Source organism: Dioscorea cayenensis, chromosome 7, assembly GCF_009730915.1.
Source record: "Dioscorea cayenensis subsp. rotundata cultivar TDr96_F1 chromosome 7, TDr96_F1_v2_PseudoChromosome.rev07_lg8_w22 25.fasta, whole genome shotgun sequence".
Lineage (NCBI taxonomy): Eukaryota > Viridiplantae > Streptophyta > Magnoliopsida > Dioscoreales > Dioscoreaceae > Dioscorea > Dioscorea cayenensis.
Genome location: NC_052477.1, coordinates 2,159,587 through 2,178,198, shown reverse-complemented (window position 1 = coordinate 2,178,198; position 18,612 = coordinate 2,159,587). Strand labels below are relative to the sequence as shown.

The 18,612-nt window shown below is 29.6% G+C and overlaps 2 protein-coding genes across 2 annotated transcripts; both read right to left on the bottom strand.

Moving 5' to 3' along the window:
• Positions 1 to 1,122: 1,122 nt before the first annotated feature.
• On the bottom strand, positions 1,123 to 1,823 carry LOC120265628 (flowering-promoting factor 1-like protein 1). The gene has a single exon (XM_039273576.1). It carries the CDS (start codon positions 1,681 to 1,683, stop codon positions 1,360 to 1,362), a length of 324 nt encoding a protein of 107 aa, XP_039129510.1. The 5' UTR covers positions 1,684 to 1,823; the 3' UTR covers positions 1,123 to 1,359.
• A 13,505-nt stretch (positions 1,824 to 15,328) lies between these two features.
• Positions 15,329 to 17,080, bottom strand: LOC120264453 (pentatricopeptide repeat-containing protein At2g32630-like). The gene has a single exon (XM_039272263.1). It carries the CDS (start codon positions 17,077 to 17,079, stop codon positions 15,355 to 15,357), a length of 1,725 nt encoding a protein of 574 aa, XP_039128197.1. The 5' UTR covers position 17,080; the 3' UTR covers positions 15,329 to 15,354.
• Positions 17,081 to 18,612: the final 1,532 nt, after the last annotated feature.

The following is an 18,612-nucleotide window of genomic DNA, read 5'->3' as shown; positions in this document are numbered from 1 at the left end:
AAATAAACATAAGTTCTTGAGGTTTTTAGTTGCTATTTCAAATATATCAATTTTATAAATGCATAAAAAAACTAATTTTATTAGAGATATCTAAAAAATTAAAACTTTTATGTGGATATACAAAGTAAAAACCCTTATAAATTTTATAAGAAGTATGTTCTTATTTTTAAATTTTTATAAAATACAAATAAACTTCTTTCTAGTCTATGACCCATCAATACCTTCAACAATATAAAAAATAAAAGCCTTATAAATTTTATGAGGAAAGTACACTGATAAATTTATGTTTTTATTTTAAGATTTATATAAAATACAAATAAACTATTCCCTGAGTTTTTGATCTATCAGTATCCTAAGAACTACTATCCATTAGTATAATAAAAATCATTAGTTTTAAATTAATCTTAAATGAGATACTCAAAACTCTATAAAAATATAAAACTCTTCCGATGATATACAAAATAAAAACCCATATAAAATTTATAAGCACCGTACACACATAAATTTATATTTATATTTTTATATTTTTATAAAATACAAATAAACTATTTCCCAAGTCTTTGTCCCATCAATACCTTTAGAACCATTTGTCATAAATGGAGCACTCCAAGCTCTATAAAAAGATAATATTTCTCCATCGAAAAAAAATAAAAAAAATTCATACATAAAAATTTAAACTAAAATCACTAAATTTTTATGGGGAGAGGCACAAACATACCATTTTTAAGAGGAAGACACACTCAAACTGTCATGAGTCATGACATCCAATTCATTGTCAACTTGCAAGTGTTTCATAATAATAATAATTATGGTACACAAATGAAAGTGACACATATGTCTTCTAACACACTTGCCAATCACCATTAAAAGTTTTTGAGCAGGGGGGATCACTTCACGTGATTGCCCTCCTCCTCTTTGCCCCCCATCATTGGCCTCTTGCACACCACCATTCAATATTCATCTTTGGTTCCTATTCCTATAGCCTTCATTTCCAAACCCCTAATCAAAGAATCATATTCATTCAAACAAAACAAAGCCCAACACACATAACATCCTCCCATGTCATCAACCCTTTTTTTAGAAACATTCCAAAGTTAAAAAATTTTAATTAATTAATTAATTAATTAATTAATTAATAACACACAAACATATATATATATATTTTTTGGGGGGTTTTACAATAACTAACATATTACACTACACACTATTCCATTGCAATACTCACTGCTTATGCCACACACAATGCAATACCAAATAGACACATTTTACAATCAAACTAATTAATCATATGTTAGCTCATACTCAAACTAGTGATATACTTGTTGTTGAAGCACTCTTGATATACCATGAAGTGGAAACTTATTGGTCTATGACTCGAAAAGCTTCGCGGTTCTTGACCACGATATCGAACATGTGGAAGGGCTTGAACTCGGTGAAATCTTTGGGAAGGGAGATGAGATCGATCGATGAACGTTTGTGGAATTGGATGAGGTTCGGCTCATCGTAGTATCTCTCCCATCCAAGGTTCATCAACTTCCGCTCGAGCGAGGCGAACGAATTGATTACTTCATTGCTAGGGGTATAAAGCAAGCTTTTTCGCCGTGCAGTAGATGATCTCTCATTTGCCGGGTTTTCTACTAGTCTCATTACTCCGTTGTTGTTGAACACCCAAACTCCTGACATCTTCTTCTTCTACTTTGTTTGTACTTTGTGTGTTGGAGTACAAGAAAAAAAAAAAAACAAGTATGCAAATGAAAGAAGGATCTCAAGAGAGGGAGGGAAGGAACTAATAATAAGATTGAGCTTTAGTTGATGCAAATGAATGGGAGGGATAGGGTTGTATTTATAGACTAGTTTTTAGCTTTGGTTTGGGGGTTTTTATACAGCTTTAACCTTATGAAATTGTAAATTACATTTGAATCCTTGTCGAGCTGGTGATTGCGTAGTTGTTCTTGCATGTGAAAACATATGACCGAAGCATATTGAGGTGCATAACAACATTTTTTTGTGGAGATGATTAACCTTATGAAATTGTAAATTGTCTTTGAATCATTGTCGAGTTAGTGATTGCGTAGTTATCCTAGGGTGTCATGTCAAAAAATATGACCAATACCAAACACTTTATTGTGGAGATGATTAATAAAAATTGTGTTAATTTTTAATTAATAATTATAAATAATAAGATTTGCTCAAGATTATAATAAATTAACACAAAATTTTAAATATTAAGAGTTTCATTGTGTCAAAGAATAATTAGATAAGACGGGAGGGAATTTATTTTCCATCGCTCTTTTATATCTTTGATTAGCATATGTCGTGAAAATAGTTGATAAAAAAATACATTAATTATTAACTAATCATTATTAATAAGAAGATTCGACTGTATTTATATTAAACTAACTCAAAAGATTAAAAATATTTTGGTTTTATTGTTCATTGAAGAATAATTAGATGAGATGGAGGGAATTTTTTGTTCCTTTTCTCTCTTTTATATCTTTGATTAGCTTTATTTCATTAAGATATGAAACATTTTTTCAGGAACGCATCAAGAATGGCCAACAAACGCATATGTGATTCTATACTAGTGGTCCTCAATCCATGTCAATCTATGAGCATCAATTGAGATTATAACTTAGTGTAGTATAGGATTCTTTCGTATTTTGGTCTCAATCACCATTCACCTTCTTTAAACTATGTTTTCACTTTTCCTCTTTCTATTACTTAAATTTTTACATCGCATGTTCAACCTTACAATTACAACAAAAATTATTGTCATTATATTTGCAACCATGGTTTTTATAACAATAGTTTTCTACCATAAGAATAATAGTTTTTATAATATATTCTACAAAAATATTTGTTTGTTCATAAGGTTTTTCAAGTGTTGTGATAGTAATTTTGAGTCTGTGATTCAAAAAATGCAATGTGACAGAAAATGTGTAGAAGACCTGGGAATGAATTCACTGTCATATATATAGTTGACCGACGATTACTAGCGATTTTGACTTCATATAGACATCTTTAATCATTTTAAATATTATCAGACATTAAAAAATAACAAAAAAGTTTAAAAGATTTTAAAGTTTTTTTTGAAGATTTGAAGAGGTAATAACAAATCTACATATAGACATATGGTGGCATATACCTATAATTTCCCTACTTTTGGTGCTAGAGTTTTTATGTCCAACCTATAAAAAGTTATAAATATAATAATAAATAAAAAGTTAATGAAAATTGAGGTTGAGCCAATGTATTTTCTTTATATATAAAAGCAATTACCTAAATTGAGGAAGCATGCTAGCATAAGCATCTCATTTAACTCCATTAAAAGACATAAGAAGTTCATTACCCTTTAAATTAGTGTATATAATTAGATGCTTCTTTTATCTTGATAATGTTAATATGGAGAATTCTTTTCCTAAGATGCTTGATTATATTTCTTTGTAGAAAGGGCTCCTTTTTTCGTATCCTTTTCCACTCTAAACAGAATACTTTTGAGTTTAGAGTTTTTAGTAGGACATATATATATATATATATATATATATATATATATATATATATATATATATATGCTTCAGATATAGCTTTTCATATACTTGTTTTGTTATTATTCATGGAAAACAAGTATTGTGTGGTATGTATCAAATGAACAAATCATGAAAAACAAATAACACAAAGATTTGGATCTAAAAAAGCCATATCAGCATCTAATTTTATTTAAGGCCCTACAAATTAATGTTCCATATATAATCAACATAAATATATTTAGGCATGTGACATTTTATTTTATTTTATTTTATTTTATCTAATTTTATCTAATAATATATATATATATATATAATTCCATATTATTGGTTTATTATTTTGTCATTATCAATTAGTTGGTTGATCAAAACTATACGAATAGCTAAGTTTGACTGGAATCACAAATTCCGGAATCTTATAGAATACACTCATTAACATTTGACTTAATACAACAAATATTGGTTTTGTTGTATTCCCTAACTAGAAGGAGCTCAAGGCAAGAGTTATAGAGTTAGGGTTAGGGTTAGAGTGTGGTCCTCCTCTTTGCTTAGAATTAGATGAAGTTAATTTTTTTTTTTAATTAAAAAAGATAAAAATGTAAGTTTTCCCACTTGGATATATTGGCAATATATCAATCTCTAGCTGTCCAAGTTTCATGCTTGTTTGTTTAACTTTCTACATACAAATGTGGTCCTTTTGAATGAGAGTGTAACTTAGAACTTAAGGCTTGAGATAAGGATGGTAAAAGAATTTTATTATTATTAAATTAAATAAGAATAAAAATAAAAAAATAAAAAAATAAAATAAAAACATGTTTGCATGAAGAGCAATACAAAGAACAAGAAAATGACATCCAAACACCCTAGAAGGGAATAGGATACTTGAACCTATCACTATACATTGATAAAATCAAACTTCTTGTAGCCTTTAAGAAAGGAATCCTAATCTGTATTTTTTTCCTCAAATTATTATTATTATTATTATTATTATTATTATTATTATTATTATTGCTATTTATTTATTTTAAATATAACTTCATTTTGAAAATAATATTTGCTTTATGTGGTTCGCTTATTCATATTTATATATAGTACTAATCTACAAAGAATTTATTAAAATTAAAAAAAAAAGAGAAATTAGTTAAAAATATATATATATAATCAATCATTTTGATATTTATCTTTTCTTTATAAACGTCTTTATCTTTATGTCCAATAAGAAGTAGTAAGATACCAACTTCCTACCATAGAGTCTAGAGTAGCTTCATTATCGTCTCTAAATGAATTTATTCTTTATCATATATTTTAAATTAAGTAATCAATAATTAAATAAATATAAAATATTTGGGGAAAAAAAAAAAAGATGCGGCATTAAATTGATTGAATCTTTTGAGCTGTTTTTCACCCAAAAAAAAATTATATTAAAGAATGCATGATGGTAAATAGAATTTTTAAATCAAAGTCCAAAGAATGAAAAGCATGCTTTGTCATGCCTTTTTTTTTTTTTTTAAAGCTTCAACTTTTTTTTAAAGTACATTTTAAGTACATTAGTAGGATTTAGCTTCTTTTATATGTTGATAAAATAAAGAAACATATAAAAAAGTGGGTATCGATAACAAAGTTTTATTTATTAATCAATCCGAATAGGTTACATCATTTTATTTGTCCAGAGAAGGTAACAAAAAATTATTTGAATAATAAAGTTGTCTTTGGATAAATAACTATTTTATTTTTTATCTTTGGATAAGAATTTGCCAAAAGCTATTTATGGCTAGTATACTAGATTGGATGGTATCAAACTATTCCACCTTTTTCTAAAATTGACAAAAATAAATTAGTTTAGTTTACAAAATCATAAATAAAAAATACTCTATTTAAAGTTATTAATGATAAAATAAAAAAATCAATAATTATCATCTTATAACAGAAGAATTGGTGTTTTATTCCTCTAATAATTCAAACATTCAAAATATGATTTCATTGTTTGTTCATGTCTAATAAAAATAATAATTAAATAATTTTTTTATAAATAAGAAAAATGATAGTAGATAATAGCATTCATTACGTACTACCGACATATAATATATTTAAATAAAGAAAGAAATAAGAGATAATTGAGAATACATGAAGAACTTTCTATGATAAAGGACAAAAATTCTCAAACCATCGTCACATGTGAATGTCACGTGGAAGTTGGTCATGTTCAAATTAGATTCACGTGCAAAGGGGATGGTGATGGGAACATGCACTTCTACTACTTCTTTATGAAGTTGTAGTTAAACAAGTGATGGAAGGGGACCATGCTAATTGTCTACAGGACCATGCAATGAAGAAGACTTCATTTTAAGATGAACTTCTATTTATTAAACCTCATAATTGCATGGATACATCTATACAAATAATATCTACACTTATACTCTCACAAAATACTTGTATTTCTACATACACCTCTCTCATTGTTAGATGTCGAGATTTTTTAGACATACAAACTCGATATATTATGCTGAAAATGTTCAAAATATCATTTACAAAGTAGATGCATCTAAATTTTAGGAATATATATGAATCTAAAATCAGCCTTTTTTGTTTAATTATTTAAACCGTTGAAGGTTTTTATAATATCAAGGTATATGGATAAATTTGATTTTTTTTTGGCGTATATATATAGATGATGCATGCATATCTTTTACTCTATCTTGTTCATTACTACACACTCTATAATTTCATGTTTGGCAACATTCTCTAACTATAAGAAAGTTAAAGGCAAGATTCGATTTGATTTCTATGTGTATCACCTTTGTAGGGTTTGGATGGAGTAATGTATTGGTTAATAGTTATGTTAATCATTCTATTTAACCGGGTGCAATAAATTTAGAATTAGTGTTTATTAAACGAGAGGCATTTTTACACTTAGAGAGTTTTTTTTCAGAATTTTGTTGAAGTTTTATAATATAATCTATTAGTTTGTAATAAGGTATGATTCATTAAAAAAAATATTTCTTATATTCTTATTTTTCTCTTATTAATTGAGGTGTGTAAATAAGATATATTACTTAGGTGTTAATCGGTTTATAATTAAGCTAATTATGCCAAATCATATATAATGTAAGTACAATAAAAGATTAAAACTAATTAATTTTAAAATTGGCAACTCCAAATAATAATGATGAATTATAAAATGAATTGAATTACAAAAAACTAAAAATGTAACTAGTGCTAAGTTACTTGTGATTTGTTGAAGAGGCCAGGGTGGATAGCACAATTATAAAGTGAATATGGATGATATATATAGTTTGTAGATTGAGAAAAAGATTAAAAAGACAATGTTAGGGAGTAAGAGGAAAAAAATGTTGAATTAATAAAATCCAAAAAAAAAACAGAAAATAAGATAATATATTAACATTAGATTTTTATTTATTTAGGTTTTATTTAATTTTATTATTTTTGATTGTCCTAATGGATAAGTATACAAGGCCACAAAAAAACTTATGTAGTTTTGTATTAATAATATCTTTTTAATGGAGTCCTTTTTTTTTTTATTTATTTTTTATCAATAACATAGTTGATAAAATATGTTCAAGATATTATTTTTATTTGCACAGAATCACACATTTTTATTTGCTCATCACTGATCTTAGCCACCAATGCAAGTTTGTTTGTGTGTGTCGACACCATTAGTGTCATTATCTCTCTATTGTTGTCATCATCGTTCAAATCTCCAAATTTGTTTTATCATGCTTATTAATTTAAGAAGCTCAAAATAAGATTGGTTTTTTATACTTGAATTTTATTTAGGATGTTAAAATTAAATCTTTAGTTGAGATTTTATTATATCCTTATCATCTATATATCCTTGTCATGATTGATCATATGGCCACGTGAATCTTGTGAAAATCTCGTGGAGTTTTAATTAATAATGTCTTCTTTTGATGAACATCTTTGTCTCTTTTTCTTTTTATTAATTTTTATTTGTTAAATTTAAACCATGTCAATAATCAACAGGTAATTAGGAACATAATCATATTTTTCTGTTAATTTGAGAACAATAAAACGCCTTTTTAATCTTTTAATTTTTATATTTTACAAACTAGACAAGTCACGGGAAGCATACAAAAATATAAAATTAATATTTCAATAAATTTATGCTTTTACTTTATATGAGTTGAGATTTGAACCCATTTTCTCAGTAAAAATATTAATACTTTATACATAGAATTCGGTGTCAAGAAATTAAAAGATCATTGATCTTAATTTTTTATTAAAATATTCAAATAATAATAATAATGGGGAGCTATATTTTATAATAATTCAAAGTTAGACTAGAATGGTGTAGAAAGGTGAGCATCTATGAGGAATTAACAAGATAAATGAAATTTTATTTGAGAAGGAATAGCACAAATTGGTCCAAAACTACCATTAATGACTTGGGACCAAACTTCTCCATCAAATAAATATACTAAAGTTGTGGCAAATTATTCCATAATAAATAAATAAATGAACGAACTAACAACATTTATATAATGCCAATGAGTAGATAATTTGCACTTCATTTTCATAGTAGGAACACAAGGATAAAACAAAGTCAGCTAGTTCCCATCTTCCTAATGTTTTGGGGGGACAAAATTCCAAGTGTACTTGTATCTTTGGTCCCTCATTGAAAAGCAACTAGTGTGTCAACATCTTCAAAATGTCAAATAGGACTTCGTCTATGTTTCCTTTTCTATTTTTTTTTTTTTTCATTTATCCACATAATAATGTTGAAAAGGATAATTGAATGTGTATATATATTCATAAAAGTGGAATGCCACGTAAAAAAGATATATATACGTATGGAGTTAATATTTTTAATACGTTTTTTATCCCAACTCTGCGTGGTCGAGATTCGAAGTACACTACCGATGAGAGCGTTATATAGCTACGATGCAATGTATGAAAAATCTTAGCTATATATATTTTTTGATACATGTGAATAAAAGCACGAACCCTCAACTATTAAATTTAAAAGAAGTCAAACTCTCAACTTACACATAAGAAAAAAAGAATTGTAGGTTTCCTATTGCAAAGGCAGTATTATGTCTTTATAATTTAATTACTAATTATTTATCTCAAAATGATCAATGAAATGGTGATAAAAAATTTAAAAATTAAAAGTTGGTTCTTGAAAGAGTTCATGTCGTGTTATCTCTACTAATAATAATATAAAATTGCAAGTAAATTGGCAAAAAAATAAAATTGTAAATTTAATAATTGATCAAATATTAATAAAAGTCTACTATATAGATTCAAAGGCTTCTTGATACTCCTTCATAAACAAAACAAAATGGCAATTTATGCTTTTTAGTGTTTTGATCAAGAATCCCTTAAGATTTTGATTTTTGATCAAAACTATTTATTTGATAAAAATAAGCACATCTAAAAAAAGACATGTTTAGAATTTTTCATTAATATATTTTTATAAGAAAAAACACATTAAATAAGCCAAATAAAATCAAATCCATCATAAATGAAATAAATTGATGGTTATTACTTATTACCTCCATAAAGAATGGGACAAAGTGACTAGCAGTGAACATTTGCAAAGAAAAGGATCATGAATAGTTTCAAGCATACATAACAAAACAAAATGCGTATTCTGTGTATTCTTTTTTATGGTTCCGGTGGGGATGTGATGTGTTAAGTTCACTCAAAAACTCACTCAAAGATTAGACACTCACACACTGATCAAAAGCAAGATAAAGGAGACAAGCAAATTAGTAACCCGGTTAGCACAACCTTGTCTATCACTGGGGGCAGAGCCGGGAGAAACAATCCACTAAAAGAGGTATAGGAACAAGGAGTATAACACTCGCTCACTCTCTCGATATAAAGAATATCCTCTCGAGATTGTCCGACGATCACACACTCGACTCTCACGAAGAGTCTCTTACTTGCTGGCGCCCTCCTAAATCTTTGAGAGCGAGGATGTCTTATATGACGCACCGAGCGTCTACAAAGTTACCTCTTTTAGAATTCTCCACGGGCCTCCTAACTGGACACCTTCAAAGTTAGATGTTGCAACACCGGTTTGCAACATAGCCTACTCATGAACACTGAGCGAGTTCTAGCCAGATGCACCCGAAATCTGCGACCTTCAACCTCCCGGTTCCTTCAGTCCGCCTCGTAGCAGTTGACTCGACCCGAGCTCCTCCTGCTTGCAGTTGCTTCCTTCCTCACATCACTTCAGAAGGTCTTCCTCTCCCGAGGGACGTGCCCACCAAGGCGCACGTGACCATCTCACCAAAGATAGCCACGAAGATCTCCCGATCTTTCTTTTCCAAACTGGCCCAAGTTTGGTCTTCCAAACGATCTTCGTTTGACTCATGAAAATATTGTTACTAAACTTGATCTTGTCTTCATCCAAGTTTAGTCTTCATATCTTCGAGCGTGATCTTCGATCATCCATGCTTGGATCTCCAAATCTATAATCATATCGCATGCAATCTTCAATTAATCTCCTCATATGACTAGTCTCCATAAATAGTTCCGCCCATAGATAGCTCTTGGATCTTCCTTCAATATAGTAATGCTAAATATGGTCTTGAAGATCTCCTTGGTATGTCTTTTACCTTTATTTAGTTTGTGTCTTCAAATAGACTCGCACCAAAGCTAAATCTTTGTGTCTTCAAATAGACTTTCATACCAAGTTTAACTTGATGTCTTCTAATAAACTTTCACATAATCTTTATGATCTTGACTCTTGTCGATAATAGAATATTCCTCTCTTCAAATAGATCTTTCAAAGAGGGCTCTATCGAAAGATATGAATTATCATCCGGATCTTACAAGGGATAGATAATCACATCAAAAATAAAACTTGCCTTTCTAGAAAAGATCCTATAGTCTTGATGCACTTTCCAAAAATAGTTTATCACATGATTGTATTGAGAGAAATATCTATTAAATAAAATCTTCATTCTAGATCTTAATCAAATCTCCACCTTGATCTCCATTTAATCTCTACCTTGATCTTCATTAAATGTTATGATAACATCCTTTGCCACATCATCATCCCATTCATCTTTTCCTTTGAGGAGTCACCACATGCCACGTCATCATCCTCTTGTCATGTCACCACTTGTCTTGTCATATAATGTCAATCCTACGTCATTAGACTTAACATTTTTTTTTTAAAAAAAAGATACAGCCACCATGATAATAAAAAAATTTTTAAAACATACGACTCCCATGCATATTAAAGGTTGAGGGTTCGAATTCAACTATTGAAAAGAATTAATAAAAAAAACTAATGTTACGTTTTTAATGGCTTGTCACGTTATCATAAAAAAAATACAAAACTTTTTTTAATGAATATTTAAATAAATAAATAATAAAATAAAACAAACTTCTAAAATGCATTGAAATATTTAAAATGATCAGGCTACCACAGTCCTCAACCAAACACCGTAACTTTTTAATCAAAATATTTTGACTAGATTTAATCATTTAAATAAATTTATTTAATAACTAATTTTAATAATATCAATTCTAATAAATAACTATCATTAATTAAAAAGAATTAATATTTAATAAATTATTAATTGTGTTATAATTTTATAATTTATATATATTAAGAAACTGCAAGCTAGCCTAATAGCTCTCTATCTATTTGTCTTTTGATTTTGTGTTTATCGTATTTGTTAATATATACTCTCTCCATTCCTTTTTAGTTGTTTTATTCAATTAATTCACACCGATTAAGAAAAGGTGGTTAAAATTAGTTGATTACCTATATTTTATAAAAAAATCCATTACTTTCCAAAATTACTTTTATTTAAAACCCCACTAGTGGAGAATATAATTTAGGGGGCGTTTGGTTCGCAATAATGATATATTATCATGGTAATAAAATTACTGTGTTAATGTGATTGGGAATGTTATATGCCTGGAAATGTTATAGTAATATGAGATTACTATGTTTGGTTGAGAATTTATATTAATGGTAATATTTCATTAGCATGTTTGGTTAGTCATGATAATCACCTCAGTAATATGTCAAATTTACTAAAATACCCGTCCATATAAAATTTTGAAAAATATAATTTTAAGTATTTAGATAAATAAATAATTAAATTATAATATTAAAAATTATTTTTTGCATAATTTTTTAAAATACTTTTGTATTTACCAAAATACCCCTATATATAAAATTTTGAAAATTTTAATTTAAAATACTTAGATAAATAAATAATTAAATTATAATATCAAAAGTTATTTTTTTCACAATTTTTTAAAGTACTTTTGTATTTACTAAAATACATGTATGTATAAAAATTTGAAAAACTTAATTTAAAGTATTAAAATAAATAAATAATTAAATTACAATATCAAAAATAAGAAGGGAAAATAAAAACTAGAGAGTGTAATAAGGAATTAGATTAAATAAGTGAGAGCATAATTCAAAAAAAAAACATTTCACATTGGCGCCAACTTGGTAATCTGGATGGACACCTATTTTGGTGGTAATCACATTACCACCTTATTTGGTAATATTTCACTATTGACAATCTCACATTACCATCAATATTACCACTGCTATAGTAATCAAACATGGTAATCTGAATACATTACCACCAGATTCCCGGTAATGTTTTCACATTACCGCAAACCAAACGCCACCTGATGCTTAGTTGATTTTGATTTATTAAAAATTGTACAAGCACATTAAACTAAAGGGTAAATTTGAAAAAAAAAAATTATTTAATGCTACACAAAGTTTCTAATGTGACAAATAAAAAAGAAGAGCTCCAAAATGTGACAGCTAAAAAAATGAGAGGGAGTATATAGTATATATATACTCCCTCGTTCTTTTTTATTTGTCACAAATCCATGTTTTTTTTTATCTGTGATTTATTAACATTAAGAAAAGAAGCATTATTTTTTTTTTCTCCAAAATTACTCATAACATTAATGTTCAACTCTTTTGTTGAAATTAAATAAGAGAGAGAAATATGAAGATATAAATTATGAGGTAATTTTGAAAAGATAATTATTTTTTTATAAAATTTTATGAAATAACTAAGTTTTTTTTGTAATATGTGAAATTCGGTTAATTACGGCAGATAAAAAAAATGGGAGTGAGTATATATTTATATTATTAAAAAATGTTTTTAAATTTCCAAACCTTCAACCTCTATTTCTTACAGTCTTACTTCCCATTTTCGTCACTTCCAATTTCGAAAATCCACTTCCCACTATCACCTCCATCCTCCTCCGTTTCACACAAACCCTAACCCTCGATTTCTCCAATGGCAGAGCCAGATCCGGTTCTCTCTCAATCTCCTTCTCCTGCTGCGCCTTCTAGATCATCCCCAGTAAACCCTATTTTTAATCTCTGTATTGATTTGGTGGTTTTTCTTATTTTTCTCCTGATTTGTCCTGATTTATTGTTATTTTTTTTTTATTGATTTAATGAATGTTCTTATTTTTATCTCAGAAGAAGCCAGATTTACAGCCGATTGGGTCTAGAATCGCTGTGAGTTGGAATTTTTAGGATTTTCCTACTGTTTTGTGATTTTTTTTTAAAAAAAAAAGTATTTATTGTGTGTTTTTTGGCTAGGATTTGGATCAATCTCAGTCGGAGTTAATGCAAAGGCTTCAAGGATTGAAAATGGTATCTTTTTTATTGATCTTGCTCTTGTTTCTTGTTGTTTATTTAGGGTTTTTATATATATAATCCTGGGATGGTACCTGCTTGTCTGCCTTTTTTTTTTCAGGATTTGCAGAACTGGAGGTCAAATCTGGACAATCAAGTCAAGACCTACAAGGATGTGAGTGTTCAAATCTTGTGTTTTGGTGAATTATAGTTGCTCTCTAATTCAATGCAGATACTGTAATTTCTTATATTTTGTTTCGATCATTTGTTGTATCGTTATCTTAGTTGAGATTTATAGGTCTTTGAGGTTTAGAAACAATGTTGATTTAATTTATATACATTTGTTCTTCATTTCATTTGGGGGATGACAGAGTTATTATGTTCTCACAACTAATAGTCTGACCTATGTTAATTTGGAAAATATAAATTTGAATATATAAGCCTGGGTAGTGACTGGTTAAATTAGACTAGCGTGTATCGAAGGGACGTGTTAGTAGAACTAATAGTTTCACATCGATTAATTTGGAAAATATGGATTTAAATATATAAGCTATGCCTTAAATAATATGTTTGGTTTGCATCTAACACATTCATCTATTGTAACATTTGTTATTCATTTAATTTGCCACATCATCCATGGTTATAAACCTTCGTATATATATGGAAATGTGGTTGCGCTGTGATTATGATGGAAGAATTTCTCTCTCATAATGTCTTGTGGACTAGACCTATTATAGCAAGATGCTTACATGAATTTCATTTACATGCTTTTGTTCTTCACTTTATTTTTGGCATGATCACATCCACAAGCCAATGTAAGCATATGGTGATATAGTAGCATGAGTAGGATGTGGCATATTGATCAGTTAAATTGTCAGATAAATATAAATTTTTCAGTATTCTATACTTTTTTTTTTTTTGGAGAATTCTTTTACACCAGTTAATGCAAGTTATATTATGGTTCTGTAATCTCCACATGCAGTTAAAATGTCAGGTAAATATAAAGTTTTCAGTATTCTTCTTTACTTTTTTTTTTGTTGGAGAATTCTTTTACACCCGTCAATACAAGTTATATTGTGGTTCTGTAATCTCTACATGCAGGAACTTTTTGGATCTTAAGAAGGTTCTTAACTCTGATCTTCAGCAGCTGACAGCAGTAAGATACTGGAATCCTTCTTTTTTCTCTTTATATGTACAGTTAATATATTTTGTTGTAATTTTTCCTCATTTTGGGTCCAGGACTTCAAAGAATTGAAGGACACCCTGCAGAAGCAACAAGATGATGTGACTGCAAGCCTGAAGAACCTGGGAGTAAGTATCCCTTTTTGTGTTTGGTTTTTAAAAGTTTATACAGCTATTTATTATGAACAACTATAACTGCACTTTTGGTCATTGAACTAACCCATATATATTTATTTTGGTCCCTGGGAATGAAAATGACCATTTTAATCTAAGGACTAAAGTAAAATTTTGAATTGAAATCAAAATTGTTCACGTTCTTCATATTTTAGAAGTTGTTTCTAAACTGTTTTAGTTCGAGGACTAAATAGAATTATTTTGGGGCCAGGGAACAAAATCAATATGGGAGATATAATCTAGGGGTCAAAAATGCACTTCATCATTGCTTCAGATATTTACAAGAATTATACATAGTCCCTGTTTTATTTTAGATGGAATTGATTTATAGATGAATTTACATGTGAGTTTGATAAAGATAGCTTGCATTGCTTTTACATCACAAAGGTAGATGAATATATGACTCAATTTTCTATTCAGTAAATTAATATGTTTCTCTGCATTGCAGCTGCATGACACAGCCGATCATGCTAAAGAATCGGGAGATCAAAAGGTCAAGGATAACTCAGAGAAAGCCGAAGCATTTCCAGATAAAACCGAGGATTCCAATTCTTAAAAAACAAATTACTGCAGTCTCGACGCCAGGGTTTATTGTTGTAACTATGCAAATTATGCTGTATGCATATTCCTAGCGTTGGTGACCATGAATTGTACTTATGTTCAAGCATTTGCCGTTGTTCATCAAGTCGAGTCAAAGAACCGGTGTAATCTTTATTGACTTGTAAACCGGCTATTTTATTTTCTCATGTCAGCATGGATAAAAATACTGAGTTATCATCGTATTCATTTTGGCAATTGGAAATTTTTGTTGATGATACAAAAATGCTCAGCAAATGAAAGTCTTCAAGTTGCTTCATGTTTAGAATTTGTTGTCATATGAAAGCTGCTAACGAGAGATGAATAAACAGAATCATCAGGCTTTAATCCTGCTTTTATCATCTCCTCATACAACCGAAATGCCTCCTTGGACTGCCCTTCTTTTGACAACCCGGAGATTAACACAGTGTATGTAACGACGTTCGCTGTCAAACCACGTTTCTTCATCTCATCGAACAATTTCTTCGCCACTCTCACCTTCCCACCAACACAATGCCCGTGGATTAATGATGTATAAGTATACACATCCGGTACAATTCCCTTCTTCTCCATCTCCTTCTTCAATCTTTCAGCCTCTCTGATACTTCCTTTCTTGCTATACCCATCAATCAACACATTGTAAGTAATGACATTCGGTGTCGAACCTTTATTTCCCATCTCCCTAAACAACCTTCTTGCTTCGACATAATCACCTTCCTTACATAGCACATCAATCAACGTCGTCAAACTCACTGTGTTCGCATCGACACCACTATCAACCATTTCATACAAAATCCTCTTAGCATCCTTCAATCGGTTCAACTTGCAAAGGCCGCAGGCAATCGTATTGTACGTGTACACATCAAGCTGCATTCCTTTCTTCTCCATGACTGATTTAAGATGAAGCGCCTTGTCAATCATTCCTTTCTTGCAATATCCGTCGATCATCGTGTTGAATATCACTTGATTGTAGTCAATCCCTTTCTGCTGCATTTCATCTATCAACATCTCCGCGGCAATTACCTGCCCGGCCTTGCACAGTCCATTGATCAGCGCACCATATGTTCGATCATTAGGACAAATGCCTTTGGCAACACACTCGTCAAACAGCGCAAGTGCCCGCTTAATATTTCCAACTCGACAATTAGCATTGATAATCGAAGTGTAAAGGTAGACATCTCCAACCAATCCTTCCATATTTTTAGCCTCCTCGAAAGCTTTCTCGGCCTTATCAATATCACCAGAGCCGGAGAAACCATTGATGAGAACCGTATAAGTAGCAGCATTACGACGAACACCATTCACATCAACGAGCTTCAAAACCTCATCAACCTCATCAAAATCCAATCTTTTGAGATAAGCTTCGACAAGAGAATTATACGACAAAATATTTGGCCGCAATCCTCTCTGAAGCATTTCATCGAACACCTTGCGAGCAACCTCAATGTCCCCAATATCACATAACCCATCAACCAAGATTGCCATGGAGTGCTCCGAGACATCAATGCAGTCAATTTCAAGCATCCTATTGAAGAATTCAAGAGCTGAATCCATCCGCCCCAACCGCCGGAGAGCGTGGAGATAAACGCCACAGGACCTGCCATCGACCCGGCCGAACTCCGAGAGCAAGAGCTCGAAGGTCTCGAAAGCTCTGGAAAGATGATTAGCATCAGAATAGACACGAAAGAGCATGTCGAATACAGTGGATGGGGAGACGCCGGAGAGGGTGGAGGAGGTGCGGATGGAGGAGGCGATGGAAGGGAAAGGGGAGGAGAGGTCGTCGAGAGCGGCGAAGGAGCGGAGCTGGTGCTTGGCGGCGGAGTAGTGCTTGAGCTTCATGTGGGTGAAGTAGGGAGTGAGAGGAGCGAGAAGGTTGGGAGGGAGAGGAGAAGAAGAAGAAGTTGGGGATGATGAGTAGTTGGAGAAGAAGAAGAGATGATGGATTGGGTTGTGTTTGTTTGGGAGTTTTGTTGTTCTAATTAGGAACTTCATTGTTTTGTTTTTTGAGTGGAGGGAAATGTGGTGGTTTTTGACTTTGTAGAGCTTGATGTGTGTGTTTATTTATAATAATTTCTTGTTTGTATATTTAATTATAAAAATAATATATGGATTTTTATTTAAAAGAAAAATATGTGTTTTGAAAGTAAGCGTCAAGCCATGGAAGTTTTTTTATAATCATCTGATGAAAAAACTAAAATATAGTTTTATAATGCGGTGTGTTAATAAAAAATGGACTGATCATATCACTCCAGGTAATGAGCATCCCAACTCACGTGAAACTCATTAGAAACGTGTGTGTTTTTTTATTATATCATGCAGGTTTACCTGTACTTTTGGAGATTTCATCAAATATGTGCTTATTTGGATTTAACACATAAATAAATACTTAACATTATTTGTTTTTATATTTTGATTGTTTTATTTATTTATTTATTTTAAATAAAGTATATTTTTATGAGTTTGTAAGGATTAACAATAGAAAATTTGTTTGATTAACTATGTTTCTATTGTTTTTATGAGGTAATATTTATTGAGAAAAACCCCAAAATATGGTCTCGGAATTCTTTTTTCTTTTTTTTTAATGAAAATGGACTGTTTCATTTCACTCAATGTAAGTCACAAGGCAATAAACACCTTAATTCACATGGAACTCGTAAGAGACATGCATGAGTTTTCTAATTATATCATGCAACTTCAGTGCATCTTTAGGGATTTGATCCAATATGTGCTTATTTGGATTTAACACATTAATACGGAACATTATTTATTTATATATTTTGGTTGTTTTTTTAAAAAAATAATATATAGTTATTAGTTTGTAAGGATTAATAATAGAAAATTTGTTTTTAAAATTTGTTTGATTAACTATGTTATGTTATTTATGAAAAAAATCATTTAATTAAATATTTAAATTTGTTTGATTAACTATGTTATGTTATTTATGAAAAAAAATTCATTTAATTAAATATTTAGCATTAATATATCCTTAAATTCTGATGATTTGTAAAATATACTCCCTCACTTTTATTAGGATAAACAAGAACCTTAAAGAAATAATTGGAAAAATTTTTGTTTTTAATAAAAATTAATGTCATGACAAATTTATCTATTAATTTTCTCTATTAATATTAAATATTGTTATCGCAGCAATAACTTCAGGATAAGATACTTGACTAATTGATTTACATGCAGGAGGTCAAGTATTTGATTCATTATTAATGCATAACTAACGCTGAATTAAAATAAAAGGTGTGTATGAAGCGATTTATCCATATTATCAAAATAAATAAATAAATAAATAATATCAAGTATTAACTTTATTAATTTTCTCATGATCCATCAATGTTCTAAGTAATTCTATTGATTTTTCAATACTCCATTTATGTTATCTTTCCGGCTATTTTTTAGTTTATTTTACTTCAAATTAAAATTTTCCCACAAAAATATTTGAATCCACTACTAAAATTTAAAATATTTATAATTTTCCACCGGAATTGTTTTATAAAAATCATCAAATACCACACA